General features: G+C 41.4%; 1 protein-coding gene and 1 long non-coding RNA gene across 6 annotated transcripts in view; one reads left to right on the forward strand and one right to left on the reverse strand.

Annotated features, from left to right (window-relative positions):
- Positions 1-16,111, reverse strand: part of PIP4K2A (phosphatidylinositol-5-phosphate 4-kinase type 2 alpha) — a 181,839-nt gene that overhangs the window by 22,367 nt on the left and 143,361 nt on the right. For all 5 annotated transcript variants that reach the window (XM_004014221.6, XM_060397330.1, XM_060397332.1 and 2 more), the window contains one exon: positions 12,015-12,053. In XM_004014221.6, coding sequence (XP_004014270.1) covers positions 12,015-12,053 — 39 coding nt within the window. The remainder of the gene's footprint in view (positions 1-12,014; positions 12,054-16,111) is intronic.
- Positions 3,510-15,847, forward strand: LOC121816308 (uncharacterized). The gene is made up of 3 exons (XR_006055828.2): positions 3,510-11,992; positions 13,301-13,471; positions 14,250-15,847. It is a non-coding gene; the product is annotated as an uncharacterized LOC121816308 (long non-coding RNA).

The raw sequence follows: 16,111 nt of genomic DNA on the forward strand, positions 1-16,111 counted from the left end.
TGGAAGTTGTGTTTCCGCTCCAACTCTTTCTAGAATCAACTGCATAAGTTATCAGAAATTCCCACATCTAACAGCACTGCTTCTGTGTGCTTGGGATAATCTTAGTTGAGTGCATTCAGTGAAGCTGTGTTTATACACTGCCATAAGCCCAGACTGGCCTGAGCACTCTAATGCTGTCATCTGGAAGAAGCTCCCAGGAATTATACCGCATGTTATCTTTCCTCTTCACATGCCACTCTTACCAAATTCCAAAGGAATCAAACTTTAAAACTCCACTTCCCAGAATAACCCCCATGGTTTACATTATAGGGTTCTTAAGCCTTTGCTCAGACATCTGCAGACTTATGTAACAATTCAGAACATTTTTTCCATTAGTAATAGCAATCACCATAACCCATGGCCAGAGCAGACAGGACTTTGGTGATTGTCAAGTTGGCTGCAGTGCACATTTGCAGGAGGTAAAGAGTCACCTGAAACAGGAGATTGTTGCAAACAATAAAGCACGAGGACCAATGAGATCCTTTAATTTTACAAATGAAGACAAAGTCAAACGATTTATCCCCAAACTTCCATTAATGCCAGAGCAGGGGGTGGGACTCAGATTGGCTAAGGCTCTGGTTTGGTGCCTTTCCCCTCAAAGCCCCCTTTTACATTAATACAGCATTTCAGGGCCAGGAGACAGGCAGATGGCCCTGCTTCTGCCCGATGGGAAAATTTCTCCTGCACTTTGGGTGCTGGGATAGGCGTATCTAGCCCTGGCTGGCAAAGGAAATAATTCACTTCCATCTGGAGAGAGAAGAAATTTTACAGAAGGTTAAAGCATTAGGAGGACCTGAAAACCTTGACAACCTCCCTTTAACTGGTCATTCACTGACATGGAAAAGGAAGCGCTTTTTCACTGATAGCAAAGCAAGATTCCCAGAAGAATGCACTGCTGTCCCTGTTCCTTCCCCTCTGAGCTTACTGTCTTTGTTACCTTGCCTTTCACTCAGCTCAGAACCAGCTGGAGGTGGTAATTAATTATAATTTGTTACAAGTTAAAGATCACAAAAGAAATGCTGGAAACTGGTTTAGGAAAGCTTTTTTTTTTTTTTTGGTGTGAGGGTATTAATGAATTTTCCTGAACCTTCAGTCAATAATAGGTACAATGTCAGAGATGGTGACAGTCACTTAATTGCTAGCCCAATGCACAATTCCTAAGAATCGACCAGGCGGCTTTTGTAGCCCATTATCAAGGTGTCAACAGTGATTATTGCCAATATAGTTATACAAATGCCAATTGCAGGGCAGCTGTTTTCTTTCAAATAGGTTCCAGGCAGAAGGTTAGACGTTAAAAGGAATCTTCTTATTGTGACCCAATGACTCCATTACACAGGCTTGGCTTTACTTAATAAAACCAGACAGGAGTTTTGAGAACTGTGCAGAACGATGAACAAAATGCATATTTGTGTAAATCCCCAGGCCTCACTCACTCTCTCAAGAACATGGGCGTTTTAAAGAGTCAGGTCAAATCCCCTAGAAATCAAGTGAGTCCAGTTATGTTTTCTTTTACTTGTCCAGATTCCCTGCTGGGTAGCTTGCTTGCTGGCAGCATGCTAAGACTGTCATTTGTAAAAAGCGGTCTGCTCAGCTATAATTACTAATTTGATGTCACACTGGAATTGCAGCGCAGCTGTGAAAAGATGGACCACCAGGGAGATTCGCATTTCTGTCTCATTTAGAGGGGGCAAAACTGCTGGAGCCATGAATGGAAGATGCCCTTCCATTAATAAAGGAAAGAATTAAAGAATAAAACAAGTCATAGCAGCTGTCAGAATCTGACAACGTTTTTTTTTTTTTTAAAGCACCATTCTGTTTTTTTTTTTTTTTTAAATTCAAGACATCTGTACATGCATGTTCTGATACTTGTTGCCATGAAAGTGATTCCATTATTGTTGGAAAATAGCTTCTTTATTTCCTCAGTTCCATATTCATTATTATGCTAATGCAGATCACACTAATTACATGTCAAGTTCAAATCGTAGGGATGAGACTTGTCTGCACCTATATCATGAAATATTTGAAATGACAGTTTGAAAACTTGTCATCAACAAGTGAAAAGTATGGGAAATTAAAACAACTACAGTGACGCAAATGAAGGAAAAATTAGGGATCCAGATTACTAATTAAGCCACGTCAGTGGAGATTCTCCATGAAAATTGTTCTTTGCAATTTTGCAGAAAATGATTATACGACTGCAATGAAAATATTCTTGCAAACCATCTGATTTCGTTTATAAAAGGCTAGAATGTAGAAAATATTTTCAGCCTTTTCCAATTATTTCTGACCAGAGATAAGTGATTATTTTGATAATTTATGGTTTTATTTATAAAGACAAGAGCATGCTGTTCAGAAGAGTCAAAAATATTTACTGATCATGGAAAGAAAACCTGAAAATTGACAGAAAAAAGAAAGCAAGGTAATTTTTTTGAGTTTAAAAATCCAAAGTTTTTAAGACTTCAGCTCCATTGATTCATTTCATTTATCTTTATGTATTACAGTTTAGTAAATATTACTTTGGTTGTTGCTAGCTTTTATAAACAAACTGCCTTATCAGAGAGGCATGATGTTCTCTTGTCAAAGCACACAGAGTCTCCATCAATTACCAGTTTTAATTACTTTCACATCCCATGTCTTTAAGCCTTTCCCAGTGAGCACCTATAAGCTAGAAGTGGTGGGGGAGCGGTGGATGGCATTTTGAAGCTGCTGCTCCTGGAGGGAAGAGCTATCAGGAACCCCAAGCCCAGAAAGGAGCAGAAAGCATTGACGTCTTCCTTGGGGCTGTTGTAGAAACAGTCTTAATGTTTATATAGTGTAAGATACAGTAATACAGACTATATTTACAGAAGTAACTATACATCTCAAATGGAAGAAATATGAATTGGTTGTTTTTGCCAACATGGTTTGAAGTCATTTCATTACTTTTTAAACTTTTAAATCAAGACTCAATGAATTGTCATAGCACCGTACTGTTTTGTGTTACATGATTTTGTCAGTGAAATGTGGTGGAATGTTTCCTTGTTCATCTTCATGGGATTAATATGAATTTTTGATAATAAATCCCTTCTTTTTTTATTTTAAAGGAAGTCCTAAACATTTAGAAGGTTAGAAATGTGCACTGTAGACTGGAAACTTGGCTTTGTCATGTCAGAACTGTGGGACAGGTTAGAGCTTGTCTGTCAAGTAACTTCATATACACAAAGGAAGTAGCAATAGCCCCCATCTCAAAGGTAGTGGTCAGGATGACATAGCCAAATTTGTGGAAAACTGAAAACAGGTCTGGCATATAGTATATGCTCAACAAACATTGGCTACTATTATATACCTTTCTAAATCCCAGTATATTGAGATTAATAGAAAAAAATACACCCCTCCCAACCCCCCCGCCCAGGTAAGGTTTTGCCTCTGCCAACAGCTGTGTGATGCAGTGTGAGAAGAGAGGCTCCCGAGTCTCGGATCTGTCACACGTGCGGTGAGGGAAACGGACTGTGACTCTCAAGGTCCCTCTTGTCTCTGACGTCCACCTCCCAGGAGATGTTTTGAGGAATAGTTTGCATGCATTCAATGTATGATAAGAAGCATCCTCAGAAAACTGGGTTTCTGTCAAACACATTCTGTAATTTCCTGTCTTGTCACAGAAACCTATACCAATAAAAGGCTGAACGTTTCTGGTGAGGCAGGGAGTGGGGCTGTGGCGAGTGCCGGGGTGCCTGGGAAGCGTGTGGTCCTAGAGGCAGAGATGGGGAGGGGCAGACAGATGACGATGAACCGTCACGGCCATGTCAAACATTGTGGCTTTCCTTCACATGCGTTCTTGCTTTAGGATTTGGGATTCTGAGGCAATCACCCCATTGGCTGTAACTGTCTTTCTTGGCACTGGTTATTGTCAGAGCAGACCAAGCAAGCCCTTGGAGCTAGAACCTGAAGAGATCAAAATTGGGGCAGTGGTGCAGAGACCGCTGGCTGTAGTCACAAGAGACTTCAGAACAAAGCAGAGCAGTCCCTGTGGTGTAGCTCATGGCATCCTATCCATAGCTTACTTGGGGGCCAGCTTTTGATGATGCTGAGAAAGCCTTCTTTCAATGCTAGTGTGTGGTCCTTTAAACAGCCCAGGTTATTTTCTCCTAGGAGAAGATCCTAGTAATAGTGAGTCTCTGAGTTTCTCATGGACTAAAACTTAAACACCCACTTGAGTCTTCGGCACCTGGAAGAAACGTTTATATAGCAACATGGAAGCCAACAGTCCGTCATTTCTGCTGTTTTGGGTCAAAGCTGGTGCCTTCAGGGTGATTTACACAGAGGTTAGAAGTGTGAAAATATAGTCACCGGTGCACAATAAAAATATAAACTGTCAAAGGAGCCACCGTTTCCTTTCTCTGCCTCACTTCTTTATTTTTATTTATTAAAAAAAACTTCAGTGGAGTACAGTTGGTTTACAATGTTGTGTTGGTTTCAGGACTATGGCACAGTGATTCAGTTATAAACATATTGATCCTTTTTCAGATTCTTTCCCCACATAGAATATTGAGTAGTTCTCTGTGCTATATTGTAGGTCCTTGCTATTAACAGTTATCTATTTTATATACTGTAGTATGTGTATGTTAATTCCAAACTTCTAATAAATCCCTCCCCACATTTCCCCTTTGGTAACTGTTAAGTTTGCTTCTGAAATCTATAAGCCTGTTTCTGTTTTGTAAATAAGTTCACTTATATCACTTAAAAATATTAGATTCCACATGAGTGATAACATATGGTATTTGTCTTTTTCTTTCTGACTCACTTCACTTACCATAATCTCTAGGTCCATCCACATTGCTGTAAATGGCATTATTTTGGCCTTTTTTATGGCTGAGTAACATTCCACTGTATATATGTACCACATCTGCTTTATCCGTTCATCTGTGGATGGACATTTAGGTTGATTTTATCTTCGTTATTGTAACTAGCACTACAATGAACACTGGGGTGCATGTATTTTTTCGAATTATGGTTATCTCTGAATATATGCCCAGGAATGGGATTGCTGGATCATATGGTAGTTCTGTTTTTAGTTTTTTAAGGAACCTGCATAAAGTCCCTTGTTCATAGTGGTTAAACCAATTTACAGTCACAGCAACAGTGCAGGAGGATTCCCTCCTCTACACACCCTCTCCAGCATTTACTGTTTATAGACTTTTTGATGATAGCCATTCTGACTGGTGTGAGGTAATGTTTCATTGTAGTTTTGATTTGCATTTCTCTGATAATTAGTAATGTTGAGCATCTCATCATGTTCTTTTTGGTCATCTGTGTATATCTTCTTTGGAGAAATGTCTATTTATATCTTTTGCCCATTTTATGATTTTTTTTTCTTTTTAATAGAGCTGCATGAGCTGTTTGTATACACTGGCAATTAATCCTTGTCAGTTGCTTTGTTTGCAAGTATTTCCTCCCATTCTGAGGGTTGTCTTTTTGTTTTGTTTATGATTTCCTTTACTGTGCAGAAGCTTTCAAGTTTAATTAGGTCCCATTTTCATTTTTGTTATTATCATTACTCTAGGAGGTGGATCAAAAAAGATATTGCTACAATTTATGTCAGAGTGTTCTACCTGTGTTTTCCTGGAAGAGTTCCAATCCAAGAATATGGTATACCTGTTTGTATCATCTTATGTTTCTTTCATCAGTCTTATAGTTTTCAAATTACAGGTCTTTTGCCTCCTTAGGTAGGCTTACTCCTGGGTGTTTTATTCTTTTTGATGTCATGGTAAATGGATTGCTTCCTTAAATTCCTTAAATTCTGTTCTTTTGTTGACAGTATATAGGATTGCGAGAGATTTCTGTTATTACTTTTGTACCCTGCAACCTGACTGAATTCACTGATGAGCTCTAGTAGTTTTCTGTTAGCATCCTTAGGATTTTCTGTAATATGTCATCTGCAAACAGTGACAGTTTTATTTCCAATTTGGATTACTTTTAATATTTTTTTTCTTCTGATTGCTATGGCTAGGACTTCCAAAACTATGTTGAATAAAAGTGGCAATAGTGGACACCCTTGTCTTGTTCTTGATCTTAGAGGGAATGCTTTCAGCTTTTCACTGTTGAGAACAGTATTAGCTGAGAGTTTGTCATCAGTTGAGTTGCTTGGTCCTGTCCGACTCTTTGCGACCCCATGGACTGCAGCATGCTGGGCTGTCCATCACCAACTCCCAGAGCTTGCTCAAACTCATGTCCATCCAGTTGGTGATGCCATCCAACCATCTCATCCTCGGTCATCCCCTTCTCCTCCTGCCTTCAATCTTTCCCAGCATCAGGGTCTTTTCAAATGAGTCAGTTCTTCACATCAGGTGACCAAAGTATTGGAGTTTCAGCTTCAGCAGCAGTCCTTCCAAAGAATATTCAGGGCTGATTTCCTTTAGGATGGACTGGTTGGATCTCTGCTGTCCAAGGGACTCTCAAGAGTCTTCTCCAACACCACAGTTCAAAAGCATCAATTCTTTGGTGCTTAGCTTTCTTTATGGTCCAACTCTCACATCCATACATGACTACTGGAAAAACCATAGCTTTGATTCTACAGACATCTGTCAGTAAAGTGATGTCTTTGCTTTTTAATATGCTGCCTAGGTCGGCCATAGCTTTTCTTTCAAGGAGCAAGCACCTTTTAATTTCATGACTGCAGTCACCATCTGCAGTGATTTTGGAGCTCAAGAAAATAAAGTCTGTCAATGTTTCCATTATTTCCCCATCTATTTGCCATGAAGTGATGGGACCAGATGCCATGATCTCAGTTTTTTGAATGTTGAGTTTTAAGCCAGCTTTTTCACTCTCCTCTTTCACTTTCATCAAGAGGCTCTTTAGTTCTTCACTTTCTGCCATAAGGGTGGTATCATCTGCATATCTGGGATTATTGGTATTTCTTCCTATAGTCCTGATTGCAGCTTTTGCATCATCCAGTCTGGCATTTTACATGATATACTCTGCATATAAGTTAAATAAGCAGGGGGACAATATATAGCCTTGACGTACTCCTTTCCCAATTTGGAACCAGTCCATTGTTCCATGTCCGGTTCTAATGGTTGCTTCTTGATGTGCATACAGATTTCTCAGGAGGCAGGTCAGGTGGTCTGGTATTCCCATCTCTTTAATAATTTTCCACCGTTTGTTGTGATCCACACAGTCAAAGACTTTGGCATAGTCAATAAAGCAGAAATAGATGTTTTTCTGGAACTCTCTTGCCTTTTCTATGATCCAACGGATGTCGGCAATTTGATCTCTGGTTCCTCTGCCTTTTCTAAAACCAGCTTGAACATCTGGAATTTCATGGTTCACATACTGCTGAAGCCTGGCTTGGAGAATTTTGAGCACTAGCTTTACTAGCGTGTGAGATGCGTGCAATTGTGCAGTAGTTTGAGCATTCTTTGGCATTGCCTTTCTTTGGGACTGGAATGAAAACTGACCTTTTCCAGTCCTGTGGCCACTGCTGAGTTTTCCAAATTTGCTGGCATATTGAGTGCAGCACTTTCACAGCATCATCTTTCAGGATTTGAAACAGCTCAGCTGGAATTCCATCACCTCCACTAGCTTGTTTGCAGTGATGCTTCCTAAGGCCCACTTGACTTCACAATTCAGGATATCTGGGTCTAAGTGAGTGATCACACCATCATGGTTATCTGGGTCATTAAGATCTTTTTGTACAGTTCTTCTGTGTATTCTTGCCACCTTGTCTTAATGTATTCTACTTCTGTTAGGTCCATACCATTTCTGTCCTTTATTGTGTCCATCTTTGCATGAAATGTTCCCTTGGTGTACTAATTATCTTGAAACTAGAATTTGTCATATATGGCCTTTATTATGTTAATTTCCCTCCATGCCCATTTTAAAATCATAAATAGCTGCTGAATTTTGTCAACAGCTTTTTCTACATCTATTGAGATGATCATATGGTTTTCTTCAGTCTTTTAATGTGGTGTATCACACTGATTGATTTGTAGATATTGAAGAATCCTTTCATCCTTGGGACAAATCCCACTTGATCATGGTGTATGATCCTTTTAATGTACGGTTAGATTTGGTTTGCTAGTATTCTGTTGAGTATTTTTGCATCTATGTTCATCAGTGATACTGGCCTGTAATTTTCTTTTTTTTTTTTTGTGGCATATTTGGTTTTGGTATCAGAGTGATGGCCTCAGAGAATGGACTTGGAGTGTTCTTTCTTCTGGAATTTTCTGGAAGAGTTTTAGAAAGATAGGTGTTAACTCTTCTCTATATGTATGTGAAGCTATTTGGCTCTGGATTTTAGTTTGTTGGAAGTTTTAAAATCTGTTTCAATTTCTGTACTTGTGACTGGTCTGCTCATATTTTCTATTTTTCCCTGGTTCAGTCTGTTGTACCTTTCTAAGAATTTGTCCATTACCTTTAGGCTGTCCATTTTATTGGCATATAAGTTGTCTATGATTCCTTGTATTTTTTATGATTCTTTGTATTTCTCTGGTATCAGTTGTAACTTCTGCTTATTCAGTTTTAGTTTTATTGATTTGAGCCCTTTCCCCTTCTCTTCTCAATCAATTTTGTTTATCTTTTCAAAGAACCAGCTTTTAGTTTCACTGATCTTTTCTATTGTTATTTCTGCTCTGATCTTATGATTTCTTTCCTTCTGCTAACTTTGGGTTTTATTTGTTCCTCTTTCTCTCATTGTTTTAGGTAAGAGGTTGGGTTGTTTGAGATTTGGATGGATTTGTTTTTGCAGGTCTTTTTTCTTCCCTTCCCCTTTTGTTTCCTGAGGCAAGACTGAATTACTGTAAACTTCCCTGTTAGAACTGCTTTCATCCTGTAGGCTTTGGATTGTGGTATTTTTGTTGTCATTTATCTAGAGGTGTTTTTTTATTTCCTCTTTGATTTCTTCAGTGATCCACTGGTTTAGTAATATATCATTTAGCTTCCATGTGTTCATATGTTTGTTTGTTTTTTTTAACAGTTATTTGCCTGTGTTTGATTTCTAGTTTCATAACATTGTGATCAGAGAAGATACCTGATTTCAATTGTTTTGGCTTTACCAAGGCTTGACTTGTGGCTCAAGATGTGATCTATCCTGGAGAATATTCCACGTATTCTTGAAAAGTATATTCTGCTGCTTTCAGATGGCATGTCCTATAAATATCAATTAAGTCTAATGTGTTATTTAAGGCCTGTGTTTCCTTATTGATTTTCTGTCTGGATGACCTGTCTGTCCATTGATGAGAATAGAGTGTTAAAGTCCTCTAGTATTATTGTGTTCCTGTCAGTTTCCTCTTATATGGCTATTATGTATATTGAGGTGCTCTTATGTTGGGTACACATGTATTTACAATTGTTATATCTTCTTCTTGGATTGATCCCTTGATCATTATATAGCGTCTTTCCTTGTCTCTTGTGATGATAGCCTTTATTTTAAAGTCTATTTTATGTGATATGAGTATTACTATTTTACCTTTCTGATTTCCATTTGCATGAAATACCTTTGTTGATTCTCACTTCCAGTCTCTGTGTGTTCCTAGATCTGAAGTGCATCTCTTATAGACAGAATATATATGGATATTGTTTTTGGATCCATTCAGCCAGTCTATGTCCTTTGGTGGAAGCATTTAATCCATGTACATTTAAGGTAATTATTACTATTTTTAATTTTTGGCTGCACCCTAAAGTATGTGGACCTTAGTTCCCCAACTGGGGATCAAACCCATGTCCCCTGCCTTGGAAGGTGGAGTCTTAACCTCTGGACTGCTGGGGAAGTCCCTAAGGTAATATGTATGTTCTTATTTTCAATTTGTTAATAGTTTTGGATTTGTTTTTGCAGGTCTTTTTTCTTCCCTTGTTTGGATTGCTTTTTCTTTTTTGTGTATCTAGTGTAGAGTTTTGGTTTGCAGTCTCCATGAAGTTTTGATATAGCAGTCTATGTATAAATACAAGATTGTTTTAACTTGCTTGTCCCTTAATTCCTAGTGCGTGTCCAATACCCTGCACTGTACTCCTCTCTCCTACAGTTGCTGATTTGGACGTCATGTTTGTGTGGGGGTGATTTCCTACCTTTACCATAGGTTTGCCTTTACTAGTGAGGTTTCCCATTCATAGTTTTCTTTTCTAGTTGCCTTTTCTTTTCTGCCTAGAGATTCCTTTAAGATTTGCTGTAAAGCTCATTTGGTGGTGCCGAATTCTCTTTGTTTTTGCTTGTCTGTGAAGTTTCTGATTTCTCTATCAAATCTGAATGAGAACATTGCTGGATCCCTTCTGGTCTGCAGTTTCTGCTGAAAAATCAGCTGATAACCTTATGGGAGTTCCCTTAGGTGTTAATTGTTGCTTTTCCCTTGATGCTTTTAATATTTTTTCTTTGTAATTTCTGTCGGTTTGGTTACCATGTGTCTTGGCACGTTCCTCCTTGGGTTTATCTTGTCCAGGACTCCCTGTACTTCCTGGGCTTGAGTGAGTGTCTCCCTTCTCATGTTAGGCTAGTCCTGCATGACCTCATCAATGCTGCCCTGCCTCTGGTCATCCTTCCCAGGAGGCTGCCAAGCCCCCTTTCCCAGCTGAAGCCCTCTCTGCAGCCTCTCATGCCAACTGGACGTCTGTTCTGATGCTGAGATGACAATTCCAACTACTCCATCTGCTCCCTTTTCCCACCCACGCCACTGTCCAAACCAGAAACCTGGGAGTTGCCTTAACCCTGCCCTCCCTCCACATACACTCTCTGGCACCACTCACCTCCCTCGTTCACTCTCTGAGGTCTGTGGATTCTTCTTCCTAAGTCTCTATCTTCTCCCACCCCAGGTCAGGCCACCATCTATTCTGGGTTATTTCAGCAGCCTCTCCAGATGGTCCTGCAAGGTTGTCTCACCTCATCCTCCAGCAAGAGCACCAAGTGCTGCCCATCTGTGTACCCTTGCTCATACTGCTCTTTCTTGCCTCTTCCTCTAGGTAACTCCTACCCATCCTTCAGGTTTCCAATCAGCTCTTCCCAGAAGACCACCAAGCCAGATTTAGGTCTCCTTGCTACGTGTTTCCTATCAAAGCATTTATCACTTGATACGGTCAGTTCCTATTTAATGTGTGTGTCGCTTGGTTGGGCATGTCTGTGTGGTTCATTATTTTAGTCCCTGAAGCCAGGACAGTAGATGTTAGTAGCTAGGACATAGATGTTCACAAACTTCTGGATGAATAAGCAAAAGATTTTTAAATCTATAAAATTCAAACCCAAAGCCTGAAAGAATTTAATTTAGAAACAAAAACCTTGAGCTCAGCCTCTAAAAGGTTTGGTCAAGAAAAGGCACCTCAGCATGATGAGGAATAGCTGAGGCTAAACCGTTCATGTACACACGCCCCGATTTCAGGCTGCTTAGGTTTATGCACAGAAAGCCGCTTCCCAAATTCTTAAGCTGATTCCCATTGAATCTGTCTAGAGTCCTGCACAATCAACAAAATGTGGTTCAAGTATTACCTAAAGTCCAGTGTCTCAGAGAAAGGTAAGGCGTCTCCTCGTCTGTCCCTAAGTTGTTATACACAAAAAATGTTCTAATGGGTCTTAACATTTTATAGTTCGAAAGGAGTTTGAAGCCCATTAAGCCAACATTTTACAGGTGAATATGAAGCTCAACACCGTCATTTTATAGGTGAGAAAACTGGGGCTCGGGGAGGCAAGGAGACTGACTCAGGGTCACACCTGGCCTGTCAGTCATAAAGTGGGGTTACGACCCAGGTGCTGAGCTATACCTGTTTGGATCACGATGATGGCTGTGTTTTCAAGGTCATGCTGTGGGAAATGTTTCACCCACACTTCAAACTAATTACTTCATTGTTCAACGGGGCAGCTAACCTGAGGGAGAGAACTGGAGGAGAGTGTTCCTCAGATCGACGAAGAGCTTCCCACCATAGCTGAGGGGAAACAAGAACCAGAAGGAGGAGGAGAAGACAGAACTAACAGGTGCTGGGCCCCATGCCGAGGACCAAGGTGAGAGACACCAGGCACTTACCTTTTCTTTGTCACTTGCTTCCCTGGCCACTGTGGAGCCCTAAAACAGAGACGATGAGAGTAAGAACACGCGAGGCATCGGCTTCAGGTGAAGCCTGCAAACACCCCAGGGCAGAGCTCCGAAACAGCCGAGCGGGGACTGTGCTCCGCCCCCTCCCTGAGCGAGCGTGCACTGCGCCCTCTGTGGGGGTTTCTGTCTCCAGCCCTTTCCTTCTTGGTATCACCTGTGCCGTCTTTCCCCTGGTTCCTGTCCTCCTGGAAATCAAAAAACCCGACAGTCATGTGAGCGATGCCTTTTGAAACTCAGGGTCAGACCATATTCTCTTCCGTACGTCACCAGAAATGGTTGGTTTGAGGGTCTTCAAAGTACAGTGGGCCATCACTTGGCTGCAGTGACCACTGGGCACCGACGGCCTATCTCCCACACTGCGTCCTGTAGGTGGGGACCCTCGCCCCCGACAGCCCATCTCACTGGCTCAGGGTTCCTGATGACCTTACTTCCTCACTCCCCCTTGAGCCAGTGGGGACCTTCTGGCCCCTTTCACGTTGGCGGTCGCTTCACACACACACCTACTCGCACCCCTTCTGTGCCTCTAGGGTGAGCACAAAAGGTATAAGTGGAAGAAAACACAGCTTTGGTCGCAGCAGTTCCTACTCTGCTGCACTGGTTTTCAAATAATGCCCTGGGTTCTGTGTTGTCCAACACGACCAAGTCTGTCTTAGATGCTGATGGAGCGGTAGGGCTTTAGGGTGGAGTTCAAGAACGGAGACTGTCCTCTGTCTGTGAAAGATCTTAATGCAAAAGAAAGATTAGGAAATGAGTGGCCAGTAAGTCCCTAACTTTGATAATATGAAACAACAATGAGCATCCCTCCTCTGTGTTCCTTGGTGGCCGTCACAGTATCTCATGCAGCGGCGCCCACGTTTGCTGGGTAAACGGCTGGGGAAGGATCACAGCCCAGCACCAGACACCCAAACTATGACCAGAGGTCAGTGGCGCAAACTGCCTACTTGTCTGTTAAATACACGTTTACTGGCCTGGAATACTTGTATTAGCCAGTCATTAAGAGAATGTGTATGTGACTTGGGAAATGTTAAAGTAGCTTCTAGATTGGCCACGCTTAACATTTTTACTCTGTGACCATCTTGCCTTCAAGCAGCTTAGGCATTAGTTAGGGTGTGTGTCGCCTGCAGTTCACAGATGGAGACACTCCTCATACGGGGCAAAGGGGCCAGGCCTGACCCAGGGGCTCCCTGGTGCCAGTTCATCATCATCCCCACGCTCAGTGTTCCCAGGTCTGGTGGATCTAAAAGACCCTGCTGGGCCAGCCCAGGACGATGCTCGAAGCTTCTGGGGACACGCTGGAGAAGCACAAAGCTGACCCAACAACTCCCTGGGAGTTGTCCGTGAAGGAGAGCCCTCTGGCCAGCCAAGCCCAGCAGCTGTCACTTGCAATGGTTTGTTTTTCTTCCTTTATAGGGTCTTGATTTCAGGCCACAATATCTTCCTTTACACACTGACTGCTAATAAAGAATGTTCCTTTATTTTAAAAGAAGGGAGGGGTGAATACTCGAGTATTAAATACTTATAATACCTGGCTGCTGCATTTGTAATACTCGAGCAGTTCCTATGCTAATGGGCAAAGGGAGGAAATTATTTTTGTATCTTTAACCAAGTTTTTAGTCTCCGTGTATTTTCCCCCTCCTTACAATATAATTTACTCTGCTTCTGATTCTCAGTGATGCTTCATCTCTATGTAAATGCAGATCATTAGCCTGGAAAAACTCATCCAGATTTAAATTCATTCAGAATTTAAAAAAACAAAATTAGAGAAGTCAGTCAAAGCCAACGAGTTTGAGCCATGAAATGATGCCACGTGCCCAGGTTCCCTCACCACTCATGATGGCAAGTACTGGTGAGAACAGTTTATTCTATAAGCTAAAAAGGGAGATGAAATCAGGACATCCAACGTTAAATTAAAACCATAATATCCAATCTGCAATTTACATCAAGATATGCTTACTAGATGTCTGCTTGAATGAGGCACTATTTGAAGTACTTCAGGGGGATAAAGTGGGACCAAAAACAGTTGTCTTTAAGAAACTTACTAGTAGAATGGATGGGAACGAAAATTCACCCACCTCTTCTTGTATGTATTATGCTGGACGTGACACAAACATGTCACATTAATCCTCTCAACCCAGCAAGGGAGGCAAAACCATCTCTGTTCTACAGATGAAGGAACTGTGGCTCCTACAGGCTCAGCATCTCGCACACAGCTAACGCGTAGCAAGACTGGCACGTGGGGCTCCTGATGTGGAAGAGTCAGACCGATAGACCTCTAGTACTCAACAGGACGAGCTATGAACACTTCAAAGGGCCTTGTGAGAGAGATGGTTCCAAAGAGCCCTGCAGGGTTGCTGGGATTTCCAGGGAACAAAACAGCTATGACTTGGAGGTAAGAGCAGACTCCAGAGGTAAGAGATAAGCCTGGAACATCTCCCCTCCCTTAGACCAACATTTCGCAAAGCATAGTTCAGCACCCAGGGGTGCTGCAAGTCTAAAGTAGCTGTATAATAATGCGGAGACAGTCTCTGCCTTGACATTTACATGGATACTGCAAAAACAATGCTGGGGAAAACTGCTGGCAGCGTAGCACACAGCCAGCAGCGGCACCGAATGGTATCAGTAGAGTCCGTCATATGACATATCCTTGAGGAAGCAGTGGCATCTGTTTTGTTAAATCTTGACCCTGGATGACGTACCTTCTGAATATTCTATGTAGGGAGCATGCCCAAAGGTCTTTTGTTGATAAAGCAGGTACGTTTAAGGACAGTTATCTTGGTGATGGTTTTGAGTTATGAGCTGAACTAGCTACTTTTTTCCAGAAATCGTTTACATGAAAGGACAACTGGAACCTGTTTATTCCATTCTGGGCATCTGACAGGCACTTGTTCAAACAGGAGTGACGCTGCTGGCTCAGCTTTGTGCTGTCATTTCACAGGAAACCCACTGATAAAATTTAAGCTTTCAAGTGAAAATGAAAACTTTAAAAAACTTGTATCCACCACCCTGAGCGTGACAGCTTCTCAATATATAAAGGCATTTCTAATGAGGCAGGTGGTGATATTAATGTGGCTTCTTGATACTGTTTAATGAAACGTGTGAGTATTTGGAAGAGCTCATAAGTCGGTAAACCCATTGTTCAAAATGACGAAAGCATGATGTACTCAGATCAATGCGTGCAAACAGACTGATGGGTTTTAAAAAGTTCATTGACGTGATTTCAGATTCCACACTGTAACTCAGCTTTGAGAAATTACCACTTGTCAGGTCTAGTGAAGTTGCTCAGTCGTGTCCAACTCTATGCGACCCCATGGACTGCAGTCTACCACACTCCTCCGTCCATGGGATTTTCCAGGCAAGAGTACTGGAGTGGGTTGCCACTTCCTTCTCCAATCAGGTCTAGGTGTGCCATCAAAGAAAAACACTCACAAATTTCTGAAAAAGCTATTTAAAAACACCTCCCTTTTTCCAACTACATATTTGTGTAAGGTCTGATTTTTTTCATACACATCAGGTAACATGACCGCAGATGGACAGCAGCAGCAGCAGGCAGGACATTTCAGCTCTCTCACCAAGCAGATATCACAGAGATCTGCAAAGACGTAAAACAATGCCACCTGTCCCACTAAACGTTTTGATTTGAAAGATACTTTTCATAAAGATATGCTAACATTAATAGTTTTACTATTTGAAAAAAACTAAGTTAAAAAATTTTCTCATTTCTAACATTGTAAGTATTAGTAGTAACCTACATATGCAGCTTTTGGGGGTCCTCTTTTAAGAGTGTGAAGGAGTCTGAGATCAAAAAATTTGAGACTGATGAACACCAGAGGTTGGCAGACTTTTTCTGGAAAGGGTCAGAGGGTAAGTGTTTTGCGCTTTGCGGTCCAAAATGGTCTCTATGGTAACTACTCAACCCTGCTATTACAGTGCAACCACACATGACAGAGAAACCACAGGCATCGTGGGACTCCAGAGAAGCTATTTACAAAAATGGCCAAGTTGAACTTGCCATGCGGGCAGGTTGTAGT

This window comes from Ovis aries, chromosome 13 (assembly GCF_016772045.2).
Source record: "Ovis aries strain OAR_USU_Benz2616 breed Rambouillet chromosome 13, ARS-UI_Ramb_v3.0, whole genome shotgun sequence".
NCBI lineage: Eukaryota > Metazoa > Chordata > Mammalia > Artiodactyla > Bovidae > Ovis > Ovis aries.